This window comes from Dama dama, chromosome 26, assembly GCF_033118175.1.
Source record: "Dama dama isolate Ldn47 chromosome 26, ASM3311817v1, whole genome shotgun sequence".
NCBI lineage: Eukaryota > Metazoa > Chordata > Mammalia > Artiodactyla > Cervidae > Dama > Dama dama.
Window position 1 is genome coordinate 45,544,215 of NC_083706.1, and position 24,706 is coordinate 45,568,920.

Sequence of the window (24,706 nt, forward strand, 5' to 3'; positions counted from 1 at the left end):
CTGTCACTGTTTCCTTTTTTTCCCATTTCTTTGTCATGGGATGGGACCGGATGCCACGATCTTAGTTTTTTGAATGTTGAGTTTTAAGCCAGCTTTTTCACTCTCACCTTCATTAAGAGGCTTTTTAGTTCCTCTTGGCTTTCTGCCAGAAGGGTGGTATCATCTGCATATCTGAGGTTATTGATATTTCTCCAGGCAGTCTTGATTCTAGCTTGTACTTCATCCGTCCTGGAATTTTGTATGATGCACTTATTCTACATGTAAGTTAAATAAGCAGGGTGACAATATACAGCCTTGATGTACTCCTTTACCAGTTTTGAACCATATTATTGATATATATCCTGTTTTCTTGATTGATTGGGGTTTATTTTCTGCAGGTAGGTCTTTTCCTTCTCTTGTTTTTCTGCCTAGAGAAGTTCCTTTAGCAATTGTTGTAAAGCTGGTTTGGTGGTGCTGAATTCTGTTAAATTTTCCTTGTCTGGAAAGCTTTTGATTTTTCCATCAAATCTGAAGGAGAGTCTTGCCGGGTAGAGTATTCTTGGTTTTAGGTTATTCCCTTCAATCACTTTAACTATATTATGTCATTCCCTTTGGCTTGTAGAGTTTCTGTTGAGAAATCAGCTGATAGCCTGAGGGAAGTTTCCTTGTGAAACCATTTACCAGGGATTGGGACTCGAACCCAGCCAAAACCCACAGTATTTGGTTTCAGGACCTAATGAAGCTCAGGTTCTTCACTGTTTCTGACAGTTAAGTGAGAGAGAAACAATTAAGTGAGAGAGGAAGTGATAGGTGAGAAGCGGGTTTTTTCAGGTTGCGAGAGAAGCTCACTGCACAGACAGTGTCTCAGAGGGAGGCCATGAGCCGTGACCTGGTTAGTGTTTATAGGTTGAGTGAGTTCATCCTAATGAGTGGGAGGAGGGTTCCAGCTGTTTTTGGGGAGGGGCGGAGATCTCCAGGATTTGCGCCACCGCCAGCTCCTTGGTCTTTTTTAACAGTGCCAGGGAACTGCACCTCTGGGTGTGTCATTTCACTTGCTGATTGGGGATCAGCCTCTAGCTTTGCCTTCTGTCTTCAGCTCAGTCGTGTTTGAGTCTTGGCAACCCCATGGACTGCAACACCCCAGGCTTCCCTGTCCTTCACTGTCTCCCGGAGTCCACCCAAACCCCTGTCCATCGAGTCGGTGATGCCACCCAACCATCTCATCCTCTGTCGTCCCCTTCTCATCCTGCCCTCAGACTTTCCCAGCATCAGGGTCTTTTCCAGTGAGTCAGTTCTTTGCATCAGGTGGCCGAAGTTTTGGAGTGTCAGTCTGCCATCTCGGTCCCATTTGATTCTAATCAGTTTCTGTCGTGTCCTTGGACTGTGTCATTCTTTCAGAAGTTGTGCTCTGCGCCTTCCCTTTTGTTACACTTGCATGTTGTGATTTTTCCCTTGTTGCTTTTAATATTTTATCTCTTTTAATTTTTGTCAGTTTGATCACTGTGTATCTTGGTGTGTTCCTCTTTTGGTTTGTCCTTACTGGGAGACTCTGCTTCCTGGACTTGGTTGACTATTTCCTTTCCCATGTTAGGGAAGTTTTCAGCTATTACCTCTTCAAATATTTTCTCAGGTCCTTTCTCTCTTCTGTATCTGGGACCCCTGTAATGCAAATGTTGGTGTGTTTAATGTTGTCCCAGACGTCTCTTAGGCTGTCTTCATTTCTTATCATTCTTTTTTCTATGTTCTGTTCTGTGGCAGTAATTTCTACCATTCTGTCCTCTAGGTCATTTATCTGTTCTTCTGCCTGAGTTATTCTGCTACTGATTCCCTCTAGTGTAGTATTCATCTTTATTATTCATCTCTATTTGGTTCTTTCATTCTTGTAGGTCTTTGGTGAACATTTCTTGCATCTTCTCAATCTTTGTCTCCATTCTTTTTCCGAGACCCAGAATTATCTTTACTATCATTTTCCTGAATTCTTTTTTGGAAGTTTGCCTGTCTCCACTTCATTTAGTTGTTTTTCTGGGGTTTTATCTTGTCCCTTCATCTGGAACATAACTTTCTGCTTTTTCATCATGATTAACTTTCTGGAATATGGTTTTTGTTTTAGCCTCTGTGAGCCTGTGCTGCTGCTTCTGTCTGCCTTCTGATGGGTGAGGCTAAGAAGCTTGTGTAAGCTTGTTGATGGGAGGGACTGGCAATGGGAAAAGCTATTTTTTGCTCTGGTGGGCAGGGCCTTGCTCAGTAAAACTTCAGTTCAGTTATCTGCTGATGGGTGGGGTTGCACTCCCTCCCTGGTAGTTGTTTGGCCCAAGGTGACCCAGAATGTGGTAGGGTTAGGAACTCCAAGAGGGTTTATGCCAAGGGGAACCTTTCTGGCCTGATACTACCTGTGCCCTCATCCCTCTGGCAGCCCCTGGTGACCCATGCCTCCACAGGAGGCCCTCCAAAACAGCAGGTAGTTTTGGTTCAGTCTCCTGTGGGTACACTGCTCCTTTCCTCTAGGTCTTGGTGCGAGCAAAATTTTGTTTGTGGCCTTCAAGACTGGAGTCTTTTTCTCCCACTCCTCTGAAAGCCCTATAATCAAATCCCACTGGCCTTCAAGGTCAGATTCCCTGAGGATTCACAGTTCCTTTTTTGAATCCCCAGGCCTGGAAGACTGGGATTCAGAACCTTCACAACAACGCCAGAACTTCTTTTGTATTATTGTTCTGCAGTTTGTGGGTCACCCACCCCGTGGGTATGGGATTTGATTTTATTGTGGTTGTGCTCCTCCTACCATCTCACTGCTGTTTCTTCTTTGTCTTTGGATCTGGGGTATCTTTGGTGGTTTCCCATGTCGTCCTGTTGATGGTCATTCAACAGCTCATTGCAGTTTTGGTGCTCTCGGAGGAGATGAGCACACGTCCTTCTACTCCACCATCTTGAACCAGAACGTGTACAGGATTTTAACTGTGGATTTAAGGTGTCCACGGAAAAGAGCAGAACTTGAGAGCTTGAGTTAAGTTTTATTTGGGGCAAAATGACTGGTTACAGCCAGGAAGGCAGCTCATCAGAAGCTTTGAGAGACTGCTCCAAAGGGACAGTGGGAGGAAGGCCAGTACAGGAGGTTTTGGTGAAGACGGAGTTCAGTACCATTACGCACTCATTTTACAGAAGGTTTTCTGCTGGTTCCAGAGGATCAGATGTTACCATGAAGGGGGTTAGTGCTTTAGGGCCGAAAGGATTGAGATTTTAAAACCTGTTCCTAGAAACTAAAGACAGTGCCTCACTGCACCCTGAACTCCTCAGGGTGTGTTGAAGGTCAGTGGCTGCAGTAGCACAGGGTTCAGTCTCTGCGGAGGCAGATGGCAAGTACCTTGTTCACTGGTTGGCAGTGTACTTGGTAAGTGCCAGTTTGTAGCTGACAAAGGCTTTTTATAAGACCTTTATAAATAAGTTGTTTACATATATATTTATATGTAAATACACTTATCATATGCAGTGCGTATTTGCAAATGCTGTGAAATGGGAAGACTGACTATATGCAAAGCTATGCCGTGTATATTCCCATCCTTGTGTTTTATTTTTGGCACTTGGTGATCCTCCAGTAGGAAAGCACGCAGTCTGTTTAGATTTTAATGCATTCCCATTAGAAAATAGCCGCTTCTTCAGTCCTTTGTGAAAATTACTGCTTGTCAGGAGAGGTTTGTTGATGAATACGCTATATATGTAAACAGTGTAGAAGCAGAATCACTGCGGTAACAGGGATGCTCTCTTTTTCCACTCAGTCCATTTCACTTCCACTTTCTATATTAAACCTTTTGTTATTTCTAACTACATTTTTTATTTTGGCACTGAATTATATTTCCCATGTTCTTGTTTCCATGAGGCAAAGTCTTAAGGTTCTCATGGATCCCCCAGTTTCTAAATACTATTTCGGTAAGTTACTTTTTTTTTTTAATGCATGTGGGAACATGAGAGGGGGAAAACGATGGTGCTCAGGCACTAATTGTTGACCTTACACAGCTTTTTAATTATACACATTTCAAATTAGTGTCTCCAAAAAATTACCTGTGAGTCAGACACGACGAGCGGCTGAACATCACCACCACATTTCAGAGACCTTTGAAATCATTAGTGAATTATCACAGCTGACAGTGGTAAATCTCAGAATACCAGGAATCTGTTTGTTATTGTTGTTGTGAGTCACTTAGTCCTCTCTGACTCTTTGTGGCCCCATGGACTGCAGCATGCCAGGCTTCCCTGTCTTTTCACCGTCTCCTGGAGCTTGCTCAAACTCATGTCCATTGAGTCGATGATGCCATCCAACCATCTCATCCTCTGTCGCCCCCTTCTCCTTCTGCCCTCAGTCTTTCCCAGCATCAGAGTCTTTTCCATTGAGTCAGCTCTTGGCATAAGGTCACCAGAGTATTGGAGCTTCAGCTTCAGCATCAGTCCTTCCAGTGAATTTTCAGGACTGATCTCCTTTGGGATGGACTGGTTTGCTCTCCCTGCTCTCCAGCTGTCCGAGGGACTCTTCAGAGTCTTCTCCAGCCACCACAGTTTGAAAGCACCAGTTCTTCAGTGCGGTGTGCAGCCTTTTTTATTGTCCAGCTCTCAGATCCATACATGAATACTGGAAAAACCATAGCTTTGACTAGTTGGCCATTTGTAGGCGAAGTAATGTCTCTACTTCTTAATATGCTGTCTAGGTTTGTCGTAACTTTTCTTCCAAGGAGGAAGTGTCTTTTAATTTCATGGCTGCAGTCACCATCTACAGTTATTTTGGAGCCCAAGAAAATAAAGTCTGTTACTGTTTCCATTGTTTCCTCGTCTATTTGCCAAGAAGTGATGGAACCGGATGCCATAATCTTAGTTTTTTAAATGTTGAGTGTTAAACCAGCTTTTCCACTTTTTTTCATCTTCATCAAGAGGCTCTTTAATTCCTCTTTGCTTTCTGCCGTAAGGATGGTGTTGTATAATACTACAGTAACTGTGTGTCTATGACCCTCCCTTTCCAGTTGAGTGGATTGTTAGATAGTTGGGGTGAAGGTCTTCATGTTACCTTTTATCCCCTGAAGAGCTTGATGTATTGTGCATATCTACAGTAGCTTATCAGTGGATATTGATTGAAGTCACTTATTAGCTTTGACCTGTTAATTGGTTCAGTTTGGCTTCATATTTCTCAGTTCTTTGTTTTAGTTGGTGTTACCTGGAAAATAAAACATAGTGATCTGAGAAGGATTATTTTCTGAGTGCTTATGATTAACTCTCAAAGTAAATTTGAAGTATACAAGGGTGATTATTGTACATCAGTCATAAATTATGTTGGAGATTGTTTCAGAGGCATTCTGCTCCTTTGAAATAATTCTTTATTTTCATGGGTACTGGCATAAGTTTGTAGATAGAGGGTTGCAAAGATTATTAAAAGTAGAGTTTGGGGGCATGGAGAGTTAAGAAATATGTATCATCAGTCTGGCCTTGGCATTCTGCTCCTTTGAGCAAAATACATCTATTGCGTTCAGGTGCATTTAGATATGAAGAAGCTGGATAAATTTATTTTTATAGCTGGAATTTGTTTGCCTGATTATCTTTAGAACCTAGTAAGCTAATCTGTCATTTAAATCAGTTTATATTTGACTGATGTGTGCAAGGAACTATTTTAGACATTGCAGAGGATATAAAAAAAGACTGATATTGGTAACTGTTGATTGAGAATTTGTAGTACGTAATGTCATTGTTTTTTGAAGTGGATGGATGAATGGAGATATTGGGAAATGGATCAAACAGGAAACAGATTATGAACAAACAATTTTACATTGTGATTAAGTTGCCATGAAGATAGTAAGCAGGGTGTATAACAGTTACAGGAGAAGGATCTGTGTCTATTTTATCTGCACACATAACATACATACATACATACCAGTGGTGGCAGGGTATGGTTTTATTTTTTAGGGTATGATTTTAGATATGAAAATTTCTCCCATTCCCATTTTTCTGATTACAACTAAGAAAAACAACTCTGGATTTTATACTGGTGTCTTTTGCATCTTTAGATCCTTGCTAATCTTTTAAAAAAGAAACAAAGATTGCCCTTTAAGCCTATCTTTTGGCAAGCTGATTTATCCAGAGAGAAGTTAATCATGTTTTATTTTCCGTATAATTAATTTTACTATTACTTTCTACCTACAAGTGTGAGCTAGAGCAGTGCTTCTCAAGATTTTTTTGCCGCAGCCCACTGTAAGAGATATAGTTTGTATCATAGCCAGTAGTTACATGTATAAATATATAACAGGAAAAAAAAATCTCATCAGGGATTAGTCATTGTGCTTTTTTATTTTCCATTTTCTGTTTTGTTTGAATTGGACTAGAATTACCTTGAGAAGGTTTTCATTTAGTAGGTTAAATTATGATTTGAAGGAAAGTAAAAGATGAAGAAAAGATTTATTCTACAGTGGAAGGAATGGTGTGAAATGGAAAAAGAAATGTGTGATAAGACTTTAATATAAAAAATTGTCTATGCCTAATAAATCATATTCAGTTTTTAGACATTTTTCTGGACATTTTTCCTGGTCTTGTTTTTGCACTTCTTTTATTTATGAAGTTGCAATTATGTAAAGTCACTAGTAAAATTTTACAGCTCTTGTATATAGTGGTATACTATTATTTTCTTTAAGATACTGTATTTTTCAGTTCTGACATTTTCATTTGGTTCTTTTTGTAGTTTCTCATTCTGTGCTGAAAACATAGCATTTATTGGAAGAATTTTCTCCTTTACCTTATTTATAATGATTATAACTTCTTTAAAGTTCTTAGTGATAATTGCAACAAAAGCATTACCTTGATGTTAGCATCTGTTGGTTATTTTTTTCCTTTGATCAGTGTGGACAGATTTTCTGGGAGAGCGGGTGAGTGAATGGTTGAGTGAGAGAGGGAGGGAGACAGAGAATGTGTGTGTGTGTGTTTTGATATGTCAAATAAGTTTGGCTCATATACTGATATTTTCAATATTGTGGTACTTTATTCTCTGAAAAATGTTGATTTTTGTTTAGCAGACATTTAGTTTGGTTTGATTCAGGATGCAAGTTCTGTCTTGCCTTTTTCAGTTCAGTTCAGTCCCTCAGTCGCGTCCGACTCTTTGCGACCCCATGGACTGCAGCACGCCAGTCCATCACCAACTCCCAGAGTTTACTCAAACTCATGTCCACTGAGTCGGTGATGCCATCCAGCCGTCTCATCCTCTGCCGCCCCCTTCTCCTCTCACCTTCAATCCCTCCCAGCAGCAGGGTCTTTTCAGATGAGTCAGCTCTTCGCATCAGGTGGCCACAGTATTGGAGTTTCATCTTCCACATCAGGCCTTTCAGTGAATGTTCAGGACTGATCTCCTTTAGGATGGACTGGTTGGATCTCCTTGCAGTCCAAGGGATTCTCAAGAGTCTTCTCCAACATCACAGTTCAAAAGCATCAATTCTTTGGCACTCAGCTTTCTTTATAGTCCAACTCTCACATCCATACATGACCACTGGAAAAACCATAGCTTTGACAAGACAGACCTTTGTTGGCAAATAATGTCTCTGCTTTTTAATATGCTGTCTAGGTTGGTCATGACTTTCCTTCTCAAGGAGTAAGCGTCTTTTAATTCATGACTGCAATTACCATCTGCAGTGATTTTGGAGCCCCCCTAAATAAAGTCCGTCACTGTTTCCCCATCTGTTTGCCATGAAGTGATGGGACCAGATGCCATGATCTTAGTTTTCTGAATGTTGAGCCTTAAGCCAACTTTTTCACTCTCCTCTATCACTGTCATCAAGAGGCTCTTTAGTTCTTCGCTTTCTGCCATAAGGGTGGTGTCATCTGCATATCTGAGGTTATTGCTATTTCTCCCGGCAGTCTTGATTCCAGCTTGTGCTTCATCCAGTCCAGCATTTCTCATGATATACTCTGCATATAAGTTAAATAAGCAAGGTGACAGTATACAGCCTTGACATACTCCTTTTCCTGTTTGAAACCAGTCTGTTGTTCCATGTCCAGTTCTAACTGTTGCTTCCTGACCTGCATACAGGTTTCTCAAGAGGCAGGTCAGGTGGTCTTGTATTCCCATCTCTTGAAGAATTTTCCACAGTTTGTTGTGATCCACACAGTCAAAGGCTTTGGCATAGCCAGTAAAGCAGAAAGAGATGTTTTTCTGGAACTCTCTTGCTTTTTCAGTGATCTAATGTCAGTTCAGTTTTCAGAGCATTTCTTCTGCTGTTTGGATGTGCTCAACATTTGTGCCACTCAGTTGTCTAGGTCTTGGGTAATGGTTTACATAGGTATTAGTTCCCAAAGCCTTTGCGGGGCTTCTTTGGGTCTGTTTCACGCAGGTGCATTTCGGATGAGTCCAGGACTTCAACTGGGGCACGGATTCAGGGGCTCCTCCTCTCTAGTTCTCTCTGGGATTCCCTTTCTCTCTCCAGATCCCAGTGCATCCTTTTCCCTGTCCTCTGGCCAGAAAGTCAGATTTCACTGCAGCTTTAGCCTTCAAAGAGAAGTGGCAAGAAAAAGAAAATGGTGTTTTTTGGATAGTAGGGGCCTATTTCCTGTCTGGAGATGGCTTCTCTCTTGGGTTTTTGGTGCTGAAGTGGCAACAGTGGCTGCCCTTTAACCCTTAGTAGGGCCTGGGAAGATTGGGGGAGCAGGAGTTTTTCTTGGCTCACCCCAGTCTTTCTCTAGTAGCAGGGAAGATTCCTTTTACCTAGTCTTCTGGGTGGCTGAAGGGGATTTTCCCTAGAGCTTTTGATTATAGTATGTATGGGCTTCCCTGGTGGCTCAGAGGGTAAAGCGTCTGCCTGCAATGCGGGAGACCCAGGTTCAATCCCTGGGTCGGGAAGATCCTCTGGAGAAGGAAATGGCAACCCACTCCAGTGCTCTTGCCTGGAGAATCCCATGGACAGAGAAGCCTGCTAGGCTACAGTTCGTGGGGTCACAAAGAGTCAGACACGACTGAGCGACTTCACTTTGTGATTGTAGTATTGTCTGCACCATTTGATAACACCAGCTCTGGAATCAAAGCCAGAGACAACAGAGGAACACAGAACACTGTGAAATTTACTTTAACATCCACACGCAGCTCCCTCCCCCACTGTAACTGGTCACTGTTCAAGTTTAACTCCAGCCAGTCTGGTGTTCCCTTTTTCAGAGTTCTCAGGTAGCTAGTTACTTTTTTATATTAGTCTGTAGGGTTTACTTGTGACAGTGGGGGAGAGAGGCTACAATTGCTTACTCCATTTTGACTAACTCCTGTGTACTTTTTTAACTTAACCTTTTTATTTTGTATTGGAGTATAGCCAACTGACAGTATTGTGATAGTTTCAGATGAACAGTGGAGGGACTCAGCCATACATGTACATGTATCCATTCTCCCCCAAACTCCCCTCCCATCTAGGATGCCACAGAACATTGAGCAGAGTTTCATGTACTATAGGGAGGTCCTTGTTGGTTATCCATTTTAAACATAGAGTGTATATATATGTTCATTGGGCTTCCCAGGTAGCTCAGTGCTGAAGAATCCACCTGCAATGCAAAAGACCTGGGTTTGATCCCTGGGTCAGGAAGATCCCCTGGAGGAGGAAATGGCAACCCACTCCAGTATTCTTGCCTGGGAAATCCATGGGCAAAGAGGAGCCTGGTGGGCTACAGTTCTTGGGGTCGCAAAAGAGTCAGATGGGACTTAGCAACTAAACAATATGTCTGTTATAAATTCCCTAATCATCCCTTCCCCCCACCCCCCCCACCCCCCACTGCAAACCATAAGTTCCTTTTCTAAGTCTGTCTTTTTCTGTTTTGTAAGTTCATTTGTATCATTTCTTTTTAGATTCCACATGAAAGGGATGTCATACCTTATTTCTCCGTCTCTTTTTTTAAGAGTATTTTTTAACCCAGTTTAGTCCAGGCACTTGGTAAGGTTGTATAAATTTGAATGTTGAATGAAAGGACCATGCAAATAAGTTCTTGTGGCCTGAATTTAGTTTTTTAAAGGATAACCTTTTGGGGGAGAGTTGATAGTTTTTCTTTGTTACTAATGCAGTTTTAAGCTATAACTTAGAGTCTAAAATAGTTTCCTTTTTGACAGTATTCAGACCTGTAATATTAACCTTAGGTGTCTGTCATGCTTGAGAAATGGGAAATTCTGCGTAATAATCTAATTATTTATGTGAAACTGCTTGTAGCTGATAGTTAAAGATAATTATTATGAAGGATATAAACATTTGTATTTGTTACAATACTCTTGTTGGCACCTTTTTATATATATAATCAAATTTTGCGCTCCCCCCCAGTTTTTTAAACTAGAGGATTTCTCCCTCTGTCTCCAAAAGCTTGGTATATAGATTTGATCTTATTGGACAGATTTTTGCATAATTCAGATTTAAAATTTTTTAAATAGGCATTTCCTTTTTATAATATCTTATAATTTAAAAAGATTCTGGTTTTGAGATTCTGAGAAAGATGTACAATACTCTTCACCATATCACATTGTTACCTTCATTGTGTACTTAACTATACTCTACAAGGTGTGTCTGTTTGTTTATTAGAACATTGTCCATCTCCAGAGGCAGCCCATCAGTTCGTGAGAAGGGACTATATACCTACTCTATTGGACCCATAGTGCCCGGCACTGAGTTTATTTGGAATGAGTGATGAATTGTTGGGATTATGGGTGACTTGCATATTTTACCATCTACATGCTTTTTTTTTTTTGCATTTTTCAGTTTTTCCATACTAAAATATTTTCATAACCAGTAAAAAGGTTATAAGACTTTTTTTTTAAGATTATTTTTTATGTTCTCGCACTGGTTTTTTCTGGGCTTCAGAATCACTGCAGATGGTGATTGCAGCCATAAAATTAAAAGGTGCTTACTCTTTGGAAGGAAAGTTAAGACCAACCTAGACAGCATATTAAAAAGCAGAGACATTACTTTGTCAACAAAGGGCCGTCTAGTCAAGGCTATGGTTTTTCCATTGGTCATGTATGGATGTGAGAGTTGGACTCTAAAGCTGAGCACCAAAAAATTGATGCTTTGAACTGTGGTGTTGGAGAAGACTCTTGAGAGTCCCGTGGACTGCAGGGAGATCCAACCAGTCCATCCTAAAGGAGATCAGTCCTGGGTGTTCATTGGAGCGACTGATGCTAAAGCTGAAACTCCAGTACTTTGGCCACCTCATGCGAAGAGCTGACTCATTTGAAAAGACCTTGATTCTGGGAAAGATTGAGGGCAGGAGGAGAAGGGGAGGACAGAGGATGAGATGGTTGGATGGCATCACCGACTCGATGGACATGGGTGTGGGTGGACTCCTGGAGTTGCTGATGGACAGGGAAGCCTGGCATGCTGCTGTTCATGGGATCGCAAAGTCAGACATGACTGAGTGACTGAACTGAAGTGAACTGAACAGGTTTTTAGATGTCACATTTCAGGTTTTTTGCTTTGGTGTTTGCCATTATTTAGGGCCCTTTTTTCTTTTTTTTTTTTTCCTTCCCTTCAGATGCATTTGATACTTTGTTCTGAAGTTGTCATAGTGTGTTAATGTTAGTTGCTTAGTCTTGTCCCACTCTTTGTGACCCCATGGACTGTAGCCCACCAGTCTTCTCTGACCATGGACTTATCCAGGAAGAAATACTGGCATGGGTAACCATTCCCTTTTCCAGGGGATCTTCTCGACTCTGAGATCAGACCTGGTTCTCTCCTACACCGCAGGAGGATTCTTATCGTTTGAACCTCCAGGGAAGTTTTCATACTGTCACAGTATTCAGTGTAAAATTCGGAGTGCTGCCTTGGTTAAAAGCCTGATGTGATGGTCCTCTCAGAATCTCTGTGATATGTCTTTTATTTAGCACTTGCTCTTTAAAACATTCTGATGGCTCAAGAATATTGCTACTGCAGTAGAAATAAACCCAAGTTTTTGGAGAGTTTTGTTTTACCTTTGACAGAGATATGCTTTCAGAACCTTAGGGAAAAGTCAATATTGTTCACATTATTCTTTTAGAATATGATTTTCTTAATATTGAATCTACTACTGTTAGTCTCATATTCGTGTTCTCTGGTCACATTTTGTTATGTCCTATGTGTCTGATTTCAGATGTCACTCTGTTACATGCTTCTAGTATCAAACATTTTTATGTTGTGTTCCAAACCAAAATTAATATGTAAGATTGTGCTATATAAAGAAAGGAGACCTCATATATTGGGGAGTGAGAAATTTTGGATATAGAGAATACATAATTTTTGATTTGTTGAGGCAGAATTTGCAATGAAGTGTATTGGTTTTCAGGTATTAAAGTTGGTGAATATTATGCTCTTTAAAATGACTACCAGTGAAGCTAGACTGTTACTCAACTTTTTATTCCTGTATGCAGAATACTGAGTTTCTATTTTTTGAAGTTATTTAGGAAAAGGCAGAGAAATTTTTTATTTTGAAGTTATAGTTTCTACTTTGAATTATAAAAATGATTTTTTTTGCAAAAATATTTATGTAAAGTAAAAAGTCTGTACAGCTAAGTTAGAAAATAAAGACAAGTCATTCACAGCTTTCTTCTACTTTATTTTCTGTTGCTGTGTAACACTTTGCCACAGATTTAGCTTGAGGCTTAAAACACCCTGTGCTTCTTTCACAGTTTGCACGGATCGGAACCAGGTCTGGTTAGCTGGACCCTCTGCTTACGGTCTCAGCAGGGGGAGGCCAGTGCGTCTGCACGGTTGTGCTCTGTTAAGATTTGTGATCTCCCCCAGTTCATTCAGACTGTTGACTGAATACGGTTTCCTGCCGTTGTAGGATCGAGGCCGCATTTTATTTGCCCGGTGGGGGTGGGGAACCTCTGAGTCCTGGCCGCCACCCTCGGGCCTGGCTGTCGTGGAGCCTTCTCGCGTGTATTCACGTGGCCATCACGGGGCTGCTTCTCTGGTGCCTCTTGCGTGCCTGTGCTGAGTCGCTTTAGCTGTGCCGGACTCGGTGTGACTTCATGGACTGCAGCCCTCCAGCCTCCTCTGTCCATGGGATTCTCCAGGCAGGAATGCTGGAGTGGGTTGCCATTTCCTACTCCAGGGCATCTTCCCGACCCAGCGATCAAACCTGTGTCCCTTGTGTCTCCTGGATTGGCAGGCGGGTTCTTTACCACCAGTACCACCTAGGAAGCCCAGGAGTCTCTTCTTAGGACAGTAATGCTGCTGGATGAGGACTTCACTCTCAAGACCATGTGCCTGTGTGCGTGCTCACTCGCTGAGTTGTGTCTGACTCTGAAACCCCTTGGACTGTACCCCACCAGGCTCCTCTATCCACGGGATCTCCTAGAGAAGAATAAGGGAGTGGGTTGCCATTTCCTTCTCCAGGAGTTCTCCCCGACCCAGGGATTGAACCTGCATCTCCTTCATTGGCAGGCGGATTCTGTACCACTGCCTTGCCTGGGAAGCCCACACCTCCATAAAGGCTGTTTCCAAATACAGTTGACCTTTAACAACATAGGTTTCAACTGTGAGGGTTCACTTACATGTGGAAATTTTTCAATAGTAAGTAGTACAGTACTATACAACGTGTGGTTGGTTGGGCCCGTAGATGCAGGACCTTAGGTAGGAAGGACTGACTGTAAGTTGTGTGTGGATTTTTGACCGTGTGGAGGGTCATCATCCGTAACTCATGTTGTTCAGCGGTCACTACACAGTCACACTAGGGGTTGGGACTTGAGCATACGAGTTTTGGGGGACAGATACACTGTGGAAGGCCAGCGTTGGCAAATGGAATTAGAACAGGATTGTATTAAAATATAATTGTTATATTTTTCAGAATAACGTATGCATGTAATTTTTTTTTTTAAGTACAAAAGATTATTGGAATCTCTTCCTTCAAACCCTATGCTGGGTCTCCAAAAAGAACTGTTTTAATTCGTAACATTTCAGTTCTTCTGATAACCTTCATATCACTAAGCAATAATTTTATATGTGTTTCTTTAATGTTCAGTTTTAGACATTATTTATTGACATTTTGCAGCAGTGGATGAGGTGTTAAGTTAGTTCATTGTGCTGCTCATGCTCTGAGTACCTTGACTTTGATGGATGAGACTCTGGATTTTTGCAGGGCAACTTATTTCCCTCCTTGGCTGTATCTTGTGTGTATTGTGGCTTGTGGCTTCCCGTTTGGTTCATCAGTTAACCAGTCCTCTTAGCACATTTTCTGGAAGTAGGTGACATCTTAACCTTTTCCCCTCCCCAATCTACTTTATATAGTTTTAAACACCTATAAGAAATTATTCTTTTTTTGCCCTGCCAATATGAGGAAGAAAAGGAAAAAGTGGTCAGCATGCTATCTTGGATCGAAAGTACCAAAATTGTGTCAGTTCCAGGAGCTTTTGTCATTTCTGATTTCTAAGGCCATTTGAAGGATTCTGACTAGTACCTTCAAGGCCTAAAGGACCATTGTTGGGGAAAATGAATTGGGTTGATTAATATCTTAGGTTCACACTTAAGTTTAATTCCTGTTAGACCTAGAATCAACAGTCTTGAAGACATAAGATTAAGCTGTAAATGAGCAATATTTCACCCTAATTTGCTGGTTCTCTTGGATTTTTCATGTCATAAGTTTTTTGTTGCACTCTTTTTAGGGTCATAGTAGAATTTATTTAGTATTGCTTAAATTGGGAAAGGCACTAAACTTTTTGTAGTAAAGTGCTTGAAATAGCAGGCACGAAGTACAACATTTTGTTGAATTTTGAGTATGAGCGTTACTCAGTGCATAGATGGAGCGCCTGAATACACTTTGCAGGACATGAGATTGTTGTGTTTATTCAAAGATAAACAAGTGAACCAAACTGTGTTTGTAAGATTAAGAAATAAAATTGCCCCAAATCAGTGTCGACTTGCTTTTGTAAAAAAGTTATATTGGCAAACACCCTGCCCATTCATATACAAATTGTTGGGGCCACTTTTTTGACATGTAGGGCTAAGAGAAATTATTTGGGTTTGATTGTAGACCACCACAATAAAGTGAATATCGCAATAAAGCAAGTCACATGAGTTTTTTGCTTTTCCAGTGCAGATAAAAGTTGCATTTGCAATATACTGTAGTGAGTGTGCAGTAGCATTCAGTCTAAAAAATGGACACAGCTTAATTTTAAAATTTCATTGCTAAAAAATGCTAACCATCATCTTGTAATCTTTTTGCTGGTACAGAGTCTTGGCTCAGCGTTGATGGCTTCTGACTGATCAGGGTGGTGGTTGCTGAAGGTTGGGGTGGCTTGGCAATTTCCTAAAATAAGAAAACAGTGAAGTTTGGTGCATAGATTGATTCTTCCTTTTACAAACAGTTTCTCTGTAGCATGAATGCTGTTTGATAGCATTTTTCCGTGGTAGAAATTCTTTCAAAGTCAGAGTCAATCCTCTCAAATACTGTCTTATCAACTACATTTATGTAATATTCTAAATCATTTGTTGTCATTTCAGCAATCTTCACAGCATCTTCACCAGGATAGAATTCTGTTTGAAGAATTCTTCAAACAGAATTCTGTCCTTTTTTTGCTCATCCAAAAGGGGCAGCTCCTCATCCATTAAAATTTTACCATGAGATTGTAGCAGTATAGTCACAGCTTCATGCTCCACTTCTGATTCTAGCTCTCTTGCCATTTCCACCACATCCACAGTTAACTTCCTCCATGAAGTCTTGAACCCCTCACAGTCAAATACCATGAGGGTTGAAATCAACTTCCTTCAGACCCCTGTTAGCATTGCTGTGTTGTCCCCTCCTGTCAATCATGAGCATTCTCAGTGGCACCAAGAATGGTGAATCCTTTCCGGTAGGTGTTCAGTTTACTTTGCCTGGAACCATTAGGGGAATCACTGTCTGTTGCAGCTGTAACCTCACTAAATATATTTCTTATTAAGACTTGAAAGTTGAAATAAATCCTTGGTCGATAGTTGAAGTGAATCCTTGATCTATGAGCTACAGAATGGGTGTTGTGTTAGCAGTCATGCAAACACTAATCTCCATCAGAGCTCTGGTGTGATCAGGTGTGTTGTTGATGAGCAGTAATATCTTGAAAGGATTTTTTTTTCCTGAGCAGTAAGTAGATCTCAACAATGGATTTAAAATATTTTCAGTCAGCAATGTTGTAAATAGATGTGCTGTCATCTAAGTTTTGCTGTTCCATTTAGAGAGCCCAGGCATAGTAGATTGAGCATGATCCTTCAAGGAGGTAGAATTTTCATGGTAGATGAGTATTAGTTTCTACTAGTTATTGGCTGCATTGGCCTCTTACAAGAGTGTCAACCCGTCCTTTGAAACTTTGAAGGCAGGCATTGATTTCTCCTCGTTAGCTATGAAAGTCCTACCTGACTTCTTCCAACTTAAGGCTGTTTTGTTTACATTGAAAATCTGTTGTTTCTGGAGGTACTTTAATTAATTATTGGAGCTAGATCGTCTGCATAACTTGCTGCATCTTCTCCATCAGCATTTGGTGCTTCGCACTTTTAAAATGTTACTGAGATGACTTTCTTTAAATCTCATGAATCATCTCTGCTAGCTTCACACTTCTGCAGCTTCCTCACCTCTCTCGGCCTTCAGAGAATTGAGTAGAAAACTTGCTCTGGCTTTGGCTTTCCGGAATGTGGCAGCTGGTGTACTTTTCTCTCCAGACAGTGAAACTTTCTCTGTATCCGCAGTAAGGCCACTTTGCTGGCTAATCATTTGTGTGTTCACTGGAGTAGCACTTAATGTCCTTCAAGAACTTTTCCTTTGCATTCACAGCTTAACTGGCGCAGGAGACTTATCAGCATGCCTTCTTCACTAACTAGCCCAGAGTTGCCGCAGCCTTCAGTGTGTCTGCAAAACACGGGGAAGTGAAAGAAGCCTGGTGTGTGATAGCAGCCGTGTAGCGTTCAAAGCCTAAAATAGGTGCTGTGCTGAACCCTGGCCTGATCAGTAGTGGACAGCTTTACAAGTCTTTGTTTGAGATAAGCTTTTTGGTGGGGTAGCCAGACAGCAACTAAGAAACTGTTTAGGTTCAAGATTCCTCTGGCCTTGATTAAAGTAATTAGAAACTGATTTGATTTGAAGTTATTTTCAGATCTAAAAATACTCATTTCATATGGTGCCTACAAATGATAAAGTAGAAAATTTAAATGTTACTGATTCTTCGGTGTACCTGAAGGGAGTTGGAAAAACAAAAGAATGGCTGAATTGGACTGAAAACCCAGGCTGTTGTTTAGTATCTTTCCTGTGAATCAGTTAAGTCTTGAGTAGCCAAAGGAAGGGCGATACTGGGACATTGTTAAATTTGAGTAAAGGCATCCTGTGAAGAATTAGATGACATGATCTATGCCTCTTCTCTGGTGATTAGATTTTAAAAAGACGTGAGATTTTAGAGAATCTTGTTGGATAGTTAGTTGAAAGCATATGTATTAAGTGAACCTTTGAAAAGTACTTACTAAATGCTTAGTATTTCTCTAAGTAGTACTTTAAGTTTCTGTAGTAGGTACACTTTTAAAAAGAACGTTTCTGATAAGAGCTGACTTTGGACACTGTTAAAATGTTCTGTAAGTCTAAATTAACATTTCCCCTGCCTCGTTCTTCCCACCGCCCCCCCCACACCCCGCCACCGCCTCACCCCCCAAAAAAGAAGAAAGAAGCTTTTGATCTGCTAGAATATGGACTAGTGCTTGACTGAAACTTTAGGGTGATTGAAACTTTAGGGCTTTACCACACGAAATGAAGTAAATTGTCAGCTTTGGGAAGACCCTGAGGCGTCTTCATTGCCCTAGTAACATAAATTAGTATGGAATGTCCCTTCAGGAACCTGAGTGAATAGGTGTTTGATGCACACTTGAATATTGTTCAGTTAAATGGAAAATGCCTACCAAAGAGAATTTTAATAATGGCTAACCCTGTTGAGTGACTAAAATGTATTTTAAAGCTTTATAGACAATGTTTCTGTGAAATGAATATTACTACTATTTTGTAAATGAAAAAACTAAGGTTCAGAGGTTTGGCAGCTTGTGACATAGTTGGAGTTCAAATTCAGGTGTTTCTATGCAAAGCTTGTACAATCCTGTGTCTTACATGTATTTGTTCACTTAAATTTATTCTTAACAAATTCTGTCAGACACTGAGGATACATCGGGGATAAAGGGAAACAGATGTAAAAAAAGAGGCAGAGTTTCTGTTCTTAGAGCTTGTTTTCTGGTAGAGCAGTATAGCAGCAGAAGTAGAGTGTTGGTTGCTCAGTCCTGTCTGACTCTTCGCGACCCCATGGACTGTAGCCCGCCAGGCTCCTGACTATCCATGGAATTCTCCAGGCAAGAATACCGAAGTGGGTTGCCATTTCCTTCTCCAGGGGATCTTCCCAACCCAGGGATTAAACCCAGGTCTCCCACATTGCAGGTGGATTCTTTACCATTTAGGAGAGGGCAGGTCTGGATCTCAGATGGGCTGCAGTCTGTACCTGCTAACTGGGAAATTGAACTTTGCTTTACACAGCTTGTTGTAGATACTGCAGAACGTGTTCATGTTATTTTGCTCCTGGTGAGTTGACTTGCATGCAGTTAGATTTTATAAAACAGACAATTGGGAATTGAGGCCACGAGCATATTAAATTTTGGTGTGAGTTTAACAGAGGTGGCTTCTTAAAGGATCTGATGAGATTGTAACCCTGGTTAGGCAGTATCATCAACAAGTGGACACCTCTGTGGGAACTTAAAGGGAACGATGTTTGTACTTCTGCTAGTGTTCATTTCAGCGTGGACAGGTCCTGGGGCACAGTTCACCTCTTGCTGCTTAAACTGCTTTAAAGGAGCTTATATCCTTTGCTTCAGGATTGTCAGTCTTTGTCACCCTTTGGAACAGTCCTTTTAAAAATCAAACATTCGTTAAATAATCATACAAGTGTCACATTACTGTGATGAATGTTTCAAAGGTGAATGGCAGTTCAGTGAGGGTGTAAAGGAGACAGTTCTGATTGGGCACATGTGGGGAAGGCTTTCCTCGTTAGGAAAACTGGTGGGCAGACCCTGGTTCTATACCAAATAGAGGAAGGCTCTGGTGGGGGACTGAAAAAAGACCGTTGTGCCTAGGGTAGAGGGCTGGGGAAGGGAGTGTGGTAGGAGATGAGACACAAATGAGACCAGGCACCGGCGTTGTTCACGTAGATTTTTGTTTCTATAGCGAGTGGAAAATCATTGAACTTTTTAAGGTGGTAGAGCAAGTGGGTGAGTATCAGTCACCTGATCAGATTAGTTTTTGAAAAGATAGGCATGCCATCTCCATGTGAGAGATGAAGGTAATTTGGACTTGGGTCATGGTGGTGGTTGGAGGAAGAAGAGACAAATACGGGGAAAACTGGGTAAAAATCAGTAGAATTCAATGATAAATAGGTTATAAGGGGTGCTAGAGCAAACACATTAGAGGACTACCTAGTTGGTTAACCAGCTAAAGCTGTTTTGAGTTGCTTTCATAGTCTGTTCAAGTTTTTTTTTTAAATTTTATTTATTTTTTGGCTGCGCTGGGTCTTGGTTGGCGAGGGCTTTTCTCTTGTTGCGGCGAGTGGGGGCTGCTCTAGTTGCAGCGTGCAGGCTGCTCATTGCCATGGCTTCTCTTGTTGGGGAGCACGGGCTCGAGCACGAGGGCTTCGGTAGTTTGGGCTCGTGGGCTCAGTCGTCGTGGGTCCTGGGCTTCTAGAGCACAGGCTCAGTAGTTGTGGCAGGCGGATTTAGTTGCTCAGCGGCATGTCAGGTCTTCCAGACCAGGGAATCGAACCTGTGTCTCCTGCATTGGCAGGTAGATTCTCTACCACTGAGCCATCAGGGAGGCCCTGTTCAAGTTGTTTTTTCAGGATCATGATGGCCAAAGCTTGGTCTCTCGACTTCTAGTTAATTGTAGTTAAATTCCTAGCATTATTCAGTACCCACTTTTCATTGGGATTTATTTAAGCTTAGTTGTCTTTTGTTTAATTCCCCTACCTTGTCTTTAACTGTTTTCTCTCTAAGCAGTATTATTATCCTTTGCTTATATGAGAAATTTTAAAACAAGTTTTGGGGGAAACGGTGGGATTGTTGCTAAACGTTAGGTCTCTTGACTTCTGAAAGCAATTATATGGGGACATACTTCACATACCACACAATTAACCAGGTGAAAGTGTGTAGACCAGTGGTTTTTAGTATGGTTGTGCAGTCTTCACCACAGTCCATTTTAGAATATTTTCATCACCTGAAAAAGAAATGCTGTACTCAGTAGTTATCACTCCTCATTTCTCCCCAACTGGCCCACTGTAGACAGTCCCCAGTAGATTTCTTTTTCTGGACATTTCATATAAATGCAGTTCTGTAACGTGGTCTTTTAAATGTGACCTTTTAAACTGAGCGTGTTTTCAAGGTCCATCTGTGCTGTAGTATGCAGCAGTACTTCATTCTGTTTTCATGGTTAATATTTCATTAATTGGGTAGAACACATTTTGTTTATTCATTCCTCATCTGATGGACATTTAGCTAGTTTCCAGTTTTTAAAAGAATTTTTTATGAATAATGCTGCAGTGACTGTGTACAACTTTTTATGGGAACACATATTTTCACATCTATTGGGTATATACCTGGGAGTGGAATTGTTGGCTCATACTGCATATTATGTTTAATTTTTTGAAGAACTGTCAAGCTGTTTTCCAAAGCTGTTGCATCATTTGCATTCCGTTAGGAATATGTCAGGATTCCAATTTCTCTACATTCTTGCTAACACTTCTCTGTCTCTTTGATTATAAGCAAGTAAGTGTAAAGTGATAATATCATAGTGGTTTTAATTTGTATTTGCTTGATGGCTAATGATGCTGAACTTGATTTTTTAAAAGAAAAGCAGCACTTTAATTTCACTGAGGGTGTAAAAATAGAAATGTTTGGTAATTTCATGTAATTGCATAGAGACCATTAGTTTTACTGTGTTTAAAATTTGTTCTTTTTCATCAGTTGTATTCCCTGAATGACTACAAGCCACCCATTTCTAAAGCGAAAATGACCCAAATTACTAAGGCAGCCATCAAAGCTATAAAGGTGAGTAACACATTTTACTCTTCTGTTTTCAAAAGGAAATACTACACTAATATTTTGGAGGAGGGATAATTTTTACAGATTATATTTTTTCTTCATCTTTACAAAGTTAGCACATGTTCCAAAGTTGGAAAACCACAAAAATGAAAATCTGTCACCTGCAAACCCTCCCAACTAGAGATAAACACTTAATATTTTCATAAATATTCTTCCATAAACTTTGAAGCATTTTCCCTTTTCATAGGTAAGATTTTAGATACAGGCACATTGTGGAGAATGTGTTTAACACTGTTATTTGTCACACTGACTATAGAATCTTGAAATACTAGTTAAAAATTTTCTAAATAAAAATTAATGTGTTGGATTTTTTATCTTATTGATTGTACTGTAGATTTGAAAATGGACCTTGATGGAAAATAATTGGATTACATTGTACATAGGACATTTAAACTCTGGGAAGAGGCCACAGGAGTTTAGCTGTTGCTCTGACATAGTAGTTTTGAACCTGTGTTGACTTATGGATACTTCTGAAAATCTCAGAAGATTGGACTGTCCAGAGAAGTACACGCATGTACAAAATTTTGCCTCAGAAGGTTGGACTGTTTCTAGAGAAATGCACATATGTACAAAATTTTGAATAGAATTTCTTGGCTTTAGGGACCTTCTGAAGCTCAGCCATAGACACCTCTCCAAAACGTTCTTGTCCCCAAAGCTAAGACTCCCTATTCTAGTCCAGTTGTTGAAATTGAGTATGAGTGAGTGCTTATTTTGAATTAAGTAGGTCTGCTGTAGATTTTCAGTGATATGTTTTTCTACTCTGAGTAAGAACATCAGCCATAACCAGAGGCACCATTATTTAAATAAGTTATCTTTATATTTTTGTTTTTGTTTGTATTTTTGGCCTCACTGAGGGGCTTTTGGAATTTCAGTTCCTCAACCAGGGATCCAGCCCTGGGCTCCAAGCAGTGAAAGCGCTAAGTCCTACCCACTGAACTGCCAGGGAATTCCCTGGATAAGTTGTCTTTGAATAATAGCATTATCTGTTAAATTTAACAGATGATTCTTCACAGAGAGTCTCTTTTAGGAAAAAATTTAGATAGTTGATTTTGCGGTGTTCTAACAGTCAAACCTTAGTTTTCATACTTGTAATCAATGTCTAAGAGTATTAGAGCTCAAATCTCTGTATTTACATGTAGAATATGAAAGAGAGATAAAGGGCAGTGAGCAATAAACACGTGTAACCTAGAGAATTTTCTTCAAAGAAGTGGTTTTCCAGTAACTGGTAAGTTCAGTGCAGAGTAATAGTTTCCTGTGCTTTCTTTCTCTTCTCCTTCATTGTGGTCTGATTTTTATGATCGCGATCCTGAGAGTGTGCAAACATGCATGTTATCATTTTTGTTCTGTGAAATGGTTGATGCATTTTAATAAAACCTTTTGTTCAACAGAATACTTTTTAATTGAAGACCTTTAAGGAATAGGTATTAACATTGTTTCCATTTTTCAGATGTTGGAAGGGTCTAAGAAAAGTAATTTGCAACAGTCAGAATAAAAACAGCTAGATTTTAATTTTTCTCTCAGTCAAGAGAGAAAAACATGGCTTATAGTCTAAACATGGTTTACTGAACTATTTTGATTTACTGGTACTTAGTTTTTTTAATTTTGAAAGAATAAAAACATGTTGCAAAATATAATGAGCAGTACATAGCCACTTAGAATTGCCAAGTATTAGCATGGAGGAAGAAATGGCAACCCACTCCGGTGTCCTTGCCTGGAGAATCCCAGGGACGGCGGAGCCTGGTGGGCTGCCGTCTATGGGGTCGCACAGAGTCGGACACGGCTGAAGCGACTTAGCAGCAGCAGCAGCATCTTGGCCAGTACATTTGGTTAGTTCTCTACATATACACACAGACACACGTACACACTTTGTCAGGCTTTTTTGACTGAGTCATTTGAGAACTCATTTCAGAATTCATTTAGAATAGCACGTAATCCCTAAATACTAGAATTTTAATGTCCTAAAGCAAAAAGATTTCATAGATCAACAAAACATATCCCATGCAAGAAATTTTACTTTGATGCAACATTATTATCTAATAAAATCTACACTTTCATTTATCAGTTGTCTCAATACTAACTTTAGTAGCTGATCCCTGCACTTGTACATTTTCGGGATCCAGTCAAGATCCTGTCATGTATTTGTCCTTTTACCCAGCCTTTTGCTTTGTTTTGGTTTTGTTTTTCACTGACATTTTTTGAAGAGTTTAGACCAACTGTTTTGCAGTACTGCGTTACTTTAAACTGCATTTGATACATATATAAATTGATATTTGAACTGCCTTTTATGGTACTGTGTTTCATATTAAGGTAAGTCATTGGCTTTTTGTCAGTGTTAAGAGATGATTATTTTGATGGGTGTTTGTTACCATTGCACACTGTCAACAAAACTTCTGATAACCTGTTATGGAAAAAGACCTATGTGAATTGAAAATCTTTGAATTAACATTTACTAAGCTGTTTTACTCAGAATTACAAATCGTACATAAAGTAACTAGAAGTAAGAAGCTCTGGCAAGATGTTTTCCAGAAGAACTATTATTTAATAAAAACCATTCAGTGTGTGTAAATGGTATTTTATATATTGATTTAAAATATTTAGTTATTTATAAAGTGCTTAATAACTTTAAGTAGTTGTTTTGGCTGGTTTTTTTTTCTTGGTTTAAATAACTTGAACTGTTGAGTAAACTGTTATTTTGTGGTAAGGAAACTTTATTGTAGATTTTGATTTGGTGAATATGATTAATGAGGGGTTCCTTTATTTTTTACTTTATAAATGTTGGATTTCATGCTTCAGTTGAATGTTCTTGTGTCTCAGTCTAAGTGGATGGGAGCAGTCTAAATTACGGGATCACAAATATAAAACGAAGCACAATTGAGGCTAGTTTTTTAAACAGAAATATGTTGATTATGCAATTGCCATTGAGCTATTAGGTGCAAATTCCAGATAGTGTTTGTTTAACCTGTAATTTTCATTTTATTCATTTTCAAGTTTATTCATAGTGTTGTTTTATAAAACTTAAATGTAAAGGGTTTTCTCATAATTGATAAAAGCTCATTTCTGATTTTTAATCCATGTGCTCCCTTCTCTTCTGCTGAATTCATTTTGGCTGATCCATTCGAACATTATACATCTCTATATTTTGTTACATATACTTGCTAGTTTCATTTTCTAGGAGAAGCAGAAGATAAAGAAGTTGAAAACAACTCCCTTGCATACATTTCTTAATGTTCCTTATTTTCAGTTATTTGATTTTTCTAGTTCTCACCTAATTTAGCCAATAAAATGTTACTATAGGAGATCTTTACTTTTCCTTCCAGGAAGGAAGAATGTACATCTACCAGTGGCTTACCACCAGTATTTTGCATGTAACACACTTTGGATATATTGACCATATACCTGGTTCAAGAACCTTTACTGACCTTAGCTAGTGCTCATGTTTATGTTTGTTTATGTTGTGTTTATCTCAAATTCATGATTAAAATTCATTGCTTTGTTGATAGACCTTTGATGCTTTGTTAAACCATATATTTAGCAGGAAAGTTCTAATCAAACATTTAAAACCAGAATTCTTTTTTTCTCTTTTAGTTCTATAAACATGTAGTACAGAGTGTTGAGAAATTCATTCAGAAAGTAAGTATATAGTT

General features: G+C 39.8%; 1 protein-coding gene across 6 annotated transcripts in view; it reads left to right on the plus strand.

Annotated features, from left to right (window-relative positions):
• SCAF8 (SR-related CTD associated factor 8) overlaps nucleotides 1–24,706 on the plus strand; it is a 210,148-nt gene that overhangs the window by 21,349 nt on the left and 164,093 nt on the right. For all 6 annotated transcript variants that reach the window (XR_009690682.1, XR_009690683.1, XR_009690684.1 and 3 more), the window contains 2 exons: nucleotides 20,925–21,008; nucleotides 24,648–24,692. Coding sequence is in view for 3 of the 6 variants with exons in the window: in XM_061130258.1 (XP_060986241.1) it covers nucleotides 20,925–21,008; nucleotides 24,648–24,692 (129 nt within the window). In the remaining 3 variants the exon portion in view is untranslated. The remainder of the gene's footprint in view (nucleotides 1–20,924; nucleotides 21,009–24,647; nucleotides 24,693–24,706) is intronic.